The sequence below is a fragment of the Rana temporaria genome, chromosome 4, assembly GCF_905171775.1.
Source record: "Rana temporaria chromosome 4, aRanTem1.1, whole genome shotgun sequence".
Taxonomy (NCBI): domain Eukaryota; kingdom Metazoa; phylum Chordata; class Amphibia; order Anura; family Ranidae; genus Rana; species Rana temporaria.
In genome coordinates this window covers 58,991,614-59,003,687 of record NC_053492.1, presented here as the reverse complement: position 1 = coordinate 59,003,687, position 12,074 = coordinate 58,991,614, and the positions used below count along the sequence as shown (strand labels likewise).

Genomic DNA, 12,074 nt, shown 5'->3' with positions numbered 1-12,074 from the left:
ATCTAATTTCTAGATTTGTAATATCTGACATATTTTAGTTTTCTTCTACGTCAGACTGCATTCTAGACACGGTGTGTGTGCTAACTAAGACAGTCAAGTCAATCACAGTAAAGTACGAATTACAAAATTACGACGAGTAGTGTGTCGAATAAACGTAAAATGTATTCTAACAGAATTACGAATGCAATAAAATCTACAAAAGTATGTTTTTACAATCAAAGGAAATTAGACACGAAAATACGAATGATCATAAAGCAACGAAGATATATTTCTTACGAAAATACGAACACGGCATGATGGAAAATATAATGTAAATACGAATAGCAAAACAACGAAAATTAAACTAACGTAAAAACGAAGGAACGAATAAAATCATTTTAAAAATACGAACGCGGCAGAATACAAAATATAACGAAAATACGAATCTCGATTCAACGAAAAATAAACTAACAGAAAAAAACGGAAACGGAAATACTAAAGAGTATGAATACGATAACTAACGTCTTACGAAATGACGACTCGTTACGAATCACGATAAACGAACAGAAACTAAACAGAAATAAACGAAAATTTTTGCTGTGCACATGTCTAGCCATTACTAGTAAAAAAAAATATGTCCCCGGATTTCATTTAAAAAATCTGGTCACCTTACTCTACATGGGATAGCAATCTCATTAAAACAAGTTATTCGTGTTTTTAGGCTATTGTACTTTTAGTACCCCAGCTTTAGGCTCACATTTTGTACAGCTCTACTTTCTGTACTTGTGTTTACTCATATTAGAGTAAAGTATGTGTACTGAATGCTAATGTCATCGTGTATGTTTTTTAGGCAATTAATGCTGCCAAATTTGGAGTGATTGGTGTAATAATCTACACTGATCCAAAGGATATAAATGATGGATTGTCAAATCCTGCAGACACATACCCAAATTCCTGGTATCTGCCACCTTCTGGAGTAGAACGAGGGTCATTCAAAGAGAATTTTGGAGATCAGCTCACCCCGTACTATCCAGCTAAAGGTAATAACTCAAGCAATGGTATGGCACTGAAAAAGAAAGGGCGTGTCCGCTCTCTTTTCCTGTGCGTTTCATGTCTATTACATAATTGGTCTCCTTTTTGCTGTTTTACCTTCTTGAAAATCTGCGCCCTACACACCTAATATTCTTCACATTGTGCTCTCCTATCATTTCCCACATCTTTTCTTTGTATCAACTAAATTTTTCTCTTTTGGAAGATATCCAGATCTCTTATATTTCCCCATATCCTGCACTCCTATTATCCTGCATATCCTGCTCTCTTATTATATCATATATCCTACTCTAAAGCCTTCTCACTAATTTCCCATATCCTCCTATTCTTCCTCATACCTTGCTCTTTTATTAGTCCCTATATCCTATACTAGTGGTTGTCAACTTGTAGGCAAGTGCAGTCTATTTTCTCCACTGCAAGTGTTGCTCGACCACAGCAGCAATGCAGATGGGGGAAGAAGTCGAGGGGAACCTAATTCCTCTATGGTTTCCTTGGTCACAGGAGGCAACTATCCCATATGACTTTGGCAGCTATCTTGGGCCAGGCAGAGCCTATTTAAGACCCTGTCTCCTGGGTTTGGTGCGCATTTTGCGAGTGACTAAAGTAGGGACAGGTCACCCATCTGACAGAGACAGTATTTAGAGCCAGGAAAATGTTCTGGAGCAGTAGAAAAAGTGTAGGGACACGACATCCTTTCTGAAAGCGTCCACAGGCCGGCCAGGCTGTTACGACCCTGATTCTGAGAACACTCTGTCTCAAGTTTAGACTCCAGCTGTAGAGGCCTATCAGAATTAACCACCAGCTCACTCTCACTGAACTATAAGAGTATGGGGTCTATATCATCATATCCTCTGATTGGAGCAAAACATGTAGTAATAGTTTAATACTTGTTAAACTATGTAGTAACCTTGTCTAGAGAAAAGACAAGGATAAGTCTTTAGTAAGTGCTTTCTGAATATATAGGTAGTGGACTTGAGTCATGTAGGAAATTAGTACTCCTGGTATAACATATAGAAGCAAACCTCAATATATTTAGAGCAAGTATATCAACAGTTAATATGTATCTCTGAAAGAGAGAGATGAAGGTAGTCCAAACTATGGGTAGCAACACTAACTGTATGGCAAAATAGTCTTTAAACACAAGCAGTTAAAGAGGTAGTGTGGACCAGGTCAGTTTGCATAGGAGTAGATGGTAATCCCAATGTGCAGTAATATGCTCTATATAATTATGCAGTTTAAGAAGTAGTGTAGACCAGGTCTGTTTGCACAGGAGAAGATGGTAATCCCAATATGCAGTAATATGCTCTATATGCTTATGCAGTTTAAGAAGTAGTGTGGACCAGGTCTGTTTGCACAGGAGAAGATGGTAATCCCAATATGCAGTAATATGCTCTATATGCTTATGCAGTTTAAGAAGTAGTGTGGAGCAGGTCTGTTTGCACAGGAGTAGATGGTAATCCCAATATGCAGTAATATGCTCTATATACTTGCGGTTAGGAGGTAGTCCAGACTGGGAAAATAAGCACAGGTGTATAGCTGGTGGTCCTTCTATCTAGTATAGCAAATAAGATCTGGATCCAAGAATCCCACAAGTGAACTTCAAGGTTGGTGTGAGTTGGTGGAGGGTCTCCAGCTGGCGACAGGGTCCAACAGGAATATTCCAACAACCTGTCGCCAGTGCTGGAGGTTTAAATAGCCCGGTCTCCCATGCACGCCGAGCGCCGCACACTGGAACGCACTTCCGCGTTCCAGCGTGGAGCGCAGACGTCCGCGTACCGGAAGTGACGCGGATGTCTATGTGAATGGAGCGCAGCTGTCATAGTAGGTAAAGCTGCGCTCCTAGTATCCAAATTAACGCTAATAGCGTTACATACTCCCCTCCTCAAGGGGGCCCATCCGGGGCGCCTAATAGGAGAAGGTTTATCAGGATATTTGTGATGGAACTGCTTAATAAGTCTAGGGGCATGAATATCTGATGAGCATTCCCAGGAATCATCTGTGGGAGAATAGCCTTTCCAACGAATCAAGTATTGAATGGAAGAACCTCTCCTCCTAGAATCCAAAATTTTCTCTACTTGATATTCAGTTTCACCAAAAACTTGAACTGGTGGAGGAGGTTGTGGATCTCTGTTTGGAAAAGGGTTTGGTTTAAAAGGTTTAATTAATGAAACATGGAAGGATGGATGAATCTTCCAATCGGAGGGTAGAATTAATCTGACAGCATTATTGTTAATGATGTGGGAAATTGGAAAAGGTCCCGTGTACTGACGGCCAAGTTTCTTAGAAGGAATCTTGAGTCGTAAATTCCTAGTAGATAACCATACCAAATCTCCAATCTTATAAGATGGGGGTTTTGTTCTATGAGAATCGTAGTACTTCTTTTGTCTAATCTGCGCATCTTCAAGATTAGAACGGAGAATATCTAGAGTATCCTTTATGGTTGATAAAAGATTCTGAACAGCAGGGACATTAGTTGAAGGAAAAGTAGACAGTAAATTATTAGGATGAAAACCATAATTTGCGTAAAAAGGTGAAAACTGGGAGGATGAACTGGAGGCGTTGTTGTAAGCAAATTCTGCATGTGGAAGTAAATGAAACCAGTCGTCTTGGAGATGAGTGCAGTAACAGCGTAGATATTGTTCCAGTGTTTGATTTACCCGCTCTGTTTGCCCATTAGTTTGGGGGTGATAGGCGGTAGACATGCGATGATCTATTTGTAGCGTTTGACAGAGAGCTTTCCAGAATCTAGAAATAAATTGTGAGCCTCTATCTGAAATGATCTGAGATGGTAAGCCATGAAGTTTAAGAATATTGGATATGAAAGCCTTTGCAGTCTCTTGAGAGGTTGGTAACCTCTTCAAAGGTACAAAATGGGCCATCTTTGTTAAAACATCAACGGTGACCATGATGGTGTTTGTTCCATTTGACCTTGGGAGGTCAACTATGAAATCCATAGAAATAACGTCCCAAGGTCTATTTGGTACTGGGATAGAAGTTAATAGACCATAGGGAGGTTTTCTAGAATGTTTGTTGGTGGCACAGGTCTGACAAGAATTAACATAGTCCTGAACTGTCTTTGTGAGATTTGGCCACCAATAATTTCTCTTGACTAGATGAAGGGTCTTAGTAATGCCAGGATGTCCTGCAAGTGGAGCATCATGAAGTTGTTTTAGTAACATAAGTTGCAATTTTGGTGGAACATATATCTTGTTGTTGAAAGTTAATAGTCCGTTAGACTCTTGTTGTAAACCCATAGGTAAATGAGATCTCTCTTTAGTGAGGGTTTGAATAAGCAACTTATTGAAGGTCATAGTAGTACCCAGAATCCTATTGGATGGAATAATTGAAAATGGTGGAATCTCCAATGTTTGTTCTTCATGCATACGAGACAAAGAGTCTGCTTTAGTATTTTGGGTACCAGGAAGGTAGGAAATAACAAAATTGAATCTATCAAAAAATAGACTCCATCTGACTTGACGGGCAGAGAGAGTTTTGCAAGATTTTAAGTGTTGTAAATTTCGATGATCAGTAAGGATGGTGATAGTATGTGTTGAACCCTCCAGCAAATGTCTCCAGTTAGAGAGAGCATCTCTTATTGCTAGTAATTCTTTCTCACCAATAGGATAATTTTTTTCCGCTGAGGAGAGTGTCCTGGAAAAAAAGGCAACTGGATGTAGTGGGTCCGATAATGTATGTTGTTGGGAGAGTACAGCGCCAAGAGCAAAATGCGAAGCATCAACTTCTAATGTAAAATGGTATGATGGATTTGGCAATTGAAGAATAGGAGCAGAAGTGTAACTATTCTTGAGTGTGTCAAAAGATTTCTGTGCATCATCATTCCAAACAAAAGGTATCTTTGAACTGGTTAAGCTGGTTAATGGTCTCACAATAGCTGAAAAGTTCTTTATGAATTTTCTGTAGTAATTTGAAAAACCGAGAAATCTCTGAAGAGCTTTCCTAGTTTGCGGTGAAGGCCAGGACAGAATACAATCTACCTTAGATCGATCCATCTGAACTCCACTAGGAGTAATTTGATAACCCAAGAAGGAAATAGTAGTTTGATTGAATACACACTTTTCAAGTTTTGCATACAACGAGTGTGTCCTAAGTCTAGCCAGAACCCAGCGCACATGTTTGTGATGTTCATCCTGATTCTCAGAATAAATTAAGATGTCGTCCAAATAAATTACAACGCAAATATCAAGTAGATCATGAAAAATATCATTAATGAACCACTGAAAAGTTGCTGGGGCGTTACATAAACCAAAGGGCATTACACAATACTCAAAAAGGCCATATCGGGTTTTGAAGGCAGTTTTCCATTCGTCACCCGAAAGGATTCTGATCAGATTATATGCACCTCTGAGGTCCAGTTTTGTATAGATCTTGGCGTTCTGTAGACGCTCAATGAGTTCCGGAATGAGTGGTAATGGGTATCTATTTTTTACAGTGATATTATTGAGAGAACGATAATCAATGATTGGTCGGAGTGAACCATCTTTATTTTTTACAAAAAAGAGAGCTGCACTTGCTGAAGAGGTGGAGTTCCTAATAAACCCCTTTTTTAGATTCTCATCGAGGTACTCTTTTAAATGTACAAGCTCTGGTTGAGAGAGGGGGTAGATTCGAGCAGTAGGAATAGGACTGTCAGGAATGAGGTCTATGGGACAGTCGTAAATTCTATGTGGAGGAAGTTTATCTGCATTAGTCTTACTGAATACATCAAGGAAATCATGTAAATATTCAGGTAGGTCATGTGGAATGGCGTCAGAGAAAGAGATGATGCATGGGGAATAACAGAACTGTTTACAATAATCAGACTGCAAAGAAATTGATTTGGTGGACCATAAGAAAATAGGCTGATGGAGAAGCAACCATGGAAGGCCTAGAACAATGGGAAAGACAGGTGAGGAAATAATATCAAATTTGAGGGTCTCAGAATGACCAGTGGCACATGTAACCTTTAGGGGAGATGTGTGAGATATAACAGGACCATGAGTTGAACTGGACCCATCAATAAAAGTGAGTGACACTGGATTTTGCTTAAACACACAGGGAATTTTATTTGATTCTACAATATTTGTATCTATAAAGTTGCCGCAGGCTCCGCTGTCGACCATTGCTTCAATGGAAATCTCTTCTTGATCCCACTGTAGAGTAAGAAGGATAAAGATATATCGATTAGATGTGGAAAGGGATGAGTCTAATTTATTAATGTGGGAAAATTTACCTTCAGAGTTTTTCTTAAGTAGAGGACAGGTAGAGACAATGTGGTCTGGAGCTGAACAATAAAGACATAGATTATTGGCTCTACGGCGTTGCTTTTCTGCTGGAGTCAAAGGTCCTCTTATAGTTCCAAGTTCCATTGGAGACTCTTTTGAAGGCGATCTGAATCTCCTGAAGGAAGTGACTGGGTATGTATTTGCACGTTCCGCCTTTCTCTCACGCAGACGGCGATCGATAGTCACTGATAGGTGCATGAGGTCTTCTAGAGTATCAGGGAGCACAACGCGAGCAAGCTCATCCTTCATAGCCTCTGATAATCCCAAACGAAATTGATTTCTAAGAGCAATCTCTGACCATTGGGTCTCCCTGCTCCAGCATTTAAATTCTGAAATAAAGTCCTCCACAGGCCTCTTACCCTGTTTGAGGGTTCTGATTGAATTTTCAGCTGTTAGCTGTTTGTTAGGATCTTCATATAAGAGAGACATCTCATTAATGAAAGTATCAAAAGCTCCCAAAAGATCTCCATGTTCTTCTATGTATGTATCAGCCCATACTCTGGGTTCACCTCTGAGATAGGTAATTAAAGTGAGGATCTTTATTCTATCAGAGTAATAAGTGCGCGGACGTAATTCGTACATCAAACGACATGAACTAATGAATTGTCTATAATTCTTCCTTTCACCAGAAAATAGTTCTGGTGGGCAGACCTTAGCTTCAGGTCTGTCTCTAGCTTGTGCATGATTGAGATTGCGTAAGGTATCATTCTGAACACGCAATTCATTCATGTTAGCAGTCAGGTTATCCACTCTTTGGGAGAGTGTAACTAAATGATTTGCAAGTTCAGCTGGTTCCATCTTGAATGTTTTCTTTTTTTTTTTTTTTTTTTTTTAATTGGGTTGGAATATTATGTTACGACCCTGATTCTGAGAACACTCTGTCTCAAGTTTAGACTCCAGCTGTAGAGGCCTATCAGAATTAACCACCAGCTCACTCTCACTGAACTATAAGAGTATGGGGTCTATATCATCATATCCTCTGATTGGAGCAAAACATGTAGTAATAGTTTAATACTTGTTAAACTATGTAGTAACCTTGTCTAGAGAAAAGACAAGGATAAGTCTTTAGTAAGTGCTTTCTGAATATATAGGTAGTGGACTTGAGTCATGTAGGAAATTAGTACTCCTGGTATAACATATAGAAGCAAACCTCAATATATTTAGAGCAAGTATATCAACAGTTAATATGTATCTCTGAAAGAGAGAGATGAAGGTAGTCCAAACTATGGGTAGCAACACTAACTGTATGGCAAAATAGTCTTTAAACACAAGCAGTTAAAGAGGTAGTGTGGACCAGGTCAGTTTGCATAGGAGTAGATGGTAATCCCAATGTGCAGTAATATGCTCTATATAATTATGCAGTTTAAGAAGTAGTGTAGACCAGGTCTGTTTGCACAGGAGAAGATGGTAATCCCAATATGCAGTAATATGCTCTATATGCTTATGCAGTTTAAGAAGTAGTGTGGACCAGGTCTGTTTGCACAGGAGAAGATGGTAATCCCAATATGCAGTAATATGCTCTATATGCTTATGCAGTTTAAGAAGTAGTGTGGAGCAGGTCTGTTTGCACAGGAGTAGATGGTAATCCCAATATGCAGTAATATGCTCTATATACTTGCGGTTAGGAGGTAGTCCAGACTGGGAAAATAAGCACAGGTGTATAGCTGGTGGTCCTTCTATCTAGTATAGCAAATAAGATCTGGATCCAAGAATCCCACAAGTGAACTTCAAGGTTGGTGTGAGTTGGTGGAGGGTCTCCAGCTGGCGACAGGGTCCAACAGGAATATTCCAACAACCTGTCGCCAGTGCTGGAGGTTTAAATAGCCCGGTCTCCCATGCACGCCGAGCGCCGCACACTGGAACGCACTTCCGCGTTCCAGCGTGGAGCGCAGACGTCCGCGTACCGGAAGTGACGCGGATGTCTATGTGAATGGAGCGCAGCTGTCATAGTAGGTAAAGCTGCGCTCCTAGTATCCAAATTAACGCTAATAGCGTTACACAGGCCACATTCCAATCCTAATGGAAGATGCTGTAAGCATCTACGGATCTCCAGGCAACTGTCGCCTCATGATTACTCTCTGTAAATGGCTTTGGTTTAGCTGCCTTCCTGCTGGGCCTGTTTGCGTTTTGCTGAATCTTCCACAATATGTAGCGCTACTCCCTTAGGAGCCACAGATATTTTGCCCATGTCTTCCCACACTCAGGCAGGCACACACACCACTTTTGCTTGTTTCTTCAATGACCAGACTAGGGCATGTTTTTATTTTTGGAGAACTTGGATAGGGATTCTACTCTCTTATTATTTACAGTATGTCACACTCTTTTATTCCTCCATATACTGCTTTCTCATTATTCCCCACAATTACTCTCTTATTATTCCTTATGGCTTGAACTGTTATTTTTCCTTATGTTCAACTTTCCAATTTTTCCTATATTCTGCTCACCTATTATATCTTGTTCTCATTTCTCTTTTTTTTTTTTTTTACCCATTACCTAGCCTCTTTTTATCCCCTATGGCCTTCTCTTTTATTATTTCCCATATCCCGCTAAGGTATTATTAGAATATCCTGCTCTCTTAATATTAATGATGCTCTTTTATTCTTTCCTATACACAGCTCTTTTTTTATTAAGTGTTCTTGCATAGAAAGACCACTTACTGTTATCTCACATATATATTATTATTCTTATTATAGCCAAATTTGCCACCCTAACTTCTCCCACAGCTTTTACACTACATAGACAAGTAATATACCGAAAAGTACGGATTGTGCCTGATTGGTGTGCTATTACTTTGTGAAACGTTTTGCCAAATCATTTACGAAATATAGTCGTTTTTGCGGCAAAATTTGTCCCATAGGAATGAATGGCGAAACTAGAGTGTGCGCTACCAAAAACTGAAAAATCAGGACATGATTTCTAAACTGCCACCACTCCCTCATTTTCAAGCCCGCCTACACAAATCCTATATCAAAACGTTCAGCTATCCCTGCTACACACATCCACGGCTGAGCCATAGTTCTGATAGTTTTCACAATATGACCATTTGTTTGCAACTCACGCCATCCATAGACATTCATTGAAATTACACTCTGGACGCCTAAAATTTGAAGGGCAGTATCTAAACTGCGACTGTGCCTTCAATTTTAATATTCCCCATTTCTTGCTCTATTATGTGGTTCCCATGTACTGCTCTTTTACTATTTTACATATTGTGCTCTCCTATTTTCTAAATTCTGCTCTTTTATTATTCTCTATAGCCTGCTGTCTTATTATTCCCCTTTTCCTGCTCCCTTATTATGCATCATATCCTGCCCTCTAATAATCCCCATATCCTTCTTTCTTATTATTCCCTATGTCTAACTCTGTTATTATTCCCCATGTCCTGATCTCTTAAAATGTTCCATATCCCGTTGCTTTATTATTTCCTATATCCTGTTCTTCTATTATTCCATTATCAATACAGTGTAACCTTGGATTACGAGCATAATCCGTTCCAGGAGAATGCTTATAATCCAAAGTACTCGCATATCAAAGCGAGCTTCCCCATTGAAGTTGATGGAAACAAAAATAATTTGTTCCATATTGACTTCAATGGCATGCAATACCGCATGCGGCCAGAGGCAGGTGGGGCGCTGGAGAGCCTCGGAAACGGGCAGGAAGGCCCATGGACAGTTCGGTTGACCTTGGAAAACCTCGAAAAGACTCGGCCATTTCCGAACGGCGCAGATCGTCTCCGTTCGGCTCCGGCGCCCCCCCACCTCAGGCCAAAACGGTACCGCTTTGGCCTGAATCCTGCTCGTTTTGCGAGACAACACTCGTAAACCGAGTTAGGATTTTAGGAAATACAGTGCTCGTATTGCGAAATGCTTGTTAACCACGTTACTCACAATCCGAGGGTCCACTGTATCCAGTTGTGTTCTTATTTGCCATATCCTGCTCTCTAATTGTTCCCACACCCTGCTCTTTATTATAATATTATTCCACATACCGTGTTTCACCAAAAATAAGAGCGGGTCCTTTATTAATTTTGGCTACAAAAAAACACACTAGGGCTATTTTCAGGGGATGTCTTATTTAGTTACGGTATGTACAATAATCTACAATTATTCAAATACAGTCATGTCATATCGACACTATTAAAGTGGTTGTAAACCTAGTTACACCACTTGTACCTACAGGTAAGCCTATAATAAGGCTTACCTGTAGGTACTGGAAATATCTCCTAAACCTGCACATTTAGGAGATATTTACCATATACGCTTGGAGGGCTGTTTCCTCAATAGCAAGTGCCGTGACTGATGACTCCCACGCGCATGCGTCACGTGACTCCAGACAGTCACAGAGCTGGAGTCCGTGGTCCCGGAAGGAAGAGGGGCAAAATTGGATGCGGCCACCAGTGGAGACAACACAGCCTTCGTTTACAGGTAACTGCCACATAAAGGGCTAGTATGCGATGCATACTAGCCCATCATGCTTTTACTTTGCAGGGAAAAGCAGGGGGGAAAAGAGGAAGTAAAACCCATCAATGTTTACTTCCTCTTTAAAGTGGTTGTAAACCTGAACAAAATAAATAAAAATATCATGATCCTTTAAAGCATGACAGACAGCACAATGTGTGCTGTGTGATTTACTTCTCTCTATGTTCTATAAAAAACTGAAATAAAACAATAAAATGTTTTTTGAAAAGTTTCTGCGTTTCCTTTTTCTCTCCCTCTCTCCACCAGTCAGCTTAGGAGTCAGCATTATGACATTCTGTAATCCCAAAAATAAACCCTAGTAAAAGTCATTGTAAAATGATGTAATGCGTTTCGTAAAAAGATTATATAATGTGCAGTAGGAATCCTTTTGTAAATTTATTGTTGAAAATACCTTATTTACAGTGCCCCAGAGCGCTCATGTGACCTGCAGGAGCTCTTATTCCCTGCACCGAGCACTGCAGACATCAGCTAGGAGGAGAGGAGAAGATCTCTAGCGGATCACGTGAGCGCCCAGCGGTGCTGAAAAAGGGTATTTTCCACAATGAGGCTATAAAAGGAGACTCACTGTACATTATATAATCTTTTTACAAAACGAATTGCATGTTTTTACAACGACTTTAACTAGGGCTTATTTTAGGGGTAGGGCTAATTTTCGGGGAAACAGGGTATTGTGCTCTCCTATTATTCTTATTATAGCATACGAAACGGATTACATGTTTTTACAACGACTTTAACTAGGGCTTATTTTAGGGGTAGGGCTTATTTTCGAGGAAACAGAGTATCATACTCTCTTATTATCCACATATTTTGCTAAGTTATTTCTCAAGTCCTTCTCTTTAACTATTAAAATCTTGTTATTATTACGGTCCTGCTCTCTTATCATTCCGCATACCCTTGTTCGCTTGTTGTTCCCAATGTCTTACCTTACTATTGTTCATCCTATCTTGTAATTTTATCATACTGGAATTCTACATGTCTTGCTTTGTGCACTTTCCATTGCATACATTACTTTTTCTCCTATTATAAACCCTGTCTTGCTGCCTGTGGTACCCACCATGGCCTGCTCCCTTACTGTGTTGCCCTTACCTGTAACTAGAAACCTTTGTGACCTGCACACATAGGCCCGGATTCACGTAGCACTTACGCCAACGTATCTCGAGATACGCCGCGTAAGTGTAAATGTGCGCAGTCGTATCTGTGCACCGTACCCACAGAACTAGATACGCCTGAAAATAGGCTTCTTCCGACCAACGTAAGTTTCCTAGGCCGTCGTATCATGGGCGCA

General features: G+C 40.1%; 1 protein-coding gene across 1 annotated transcript in view; it reads left to right on the top strand.

The window, feature by feature from the left end:
* The window catches only part of LOC120936236 (aminopeptidase NAALADL1-like), a 103,322-nt gene that overhangs the window by 29,379 nt on the left and 61,869 nt on the right, over window positions 1-12,074 (top strand). Inside the window, exon 5 of the mRNA XM_040348438.1 lies at window positions 830-1,019. Within this exon, the coding sequence (XP_040204372.1) occupies window positions 830-1,019 (190 nt within the window). The remainder of the gene's footprint in view (window positions 1-829; window positions 1,020-12,074) is intronic.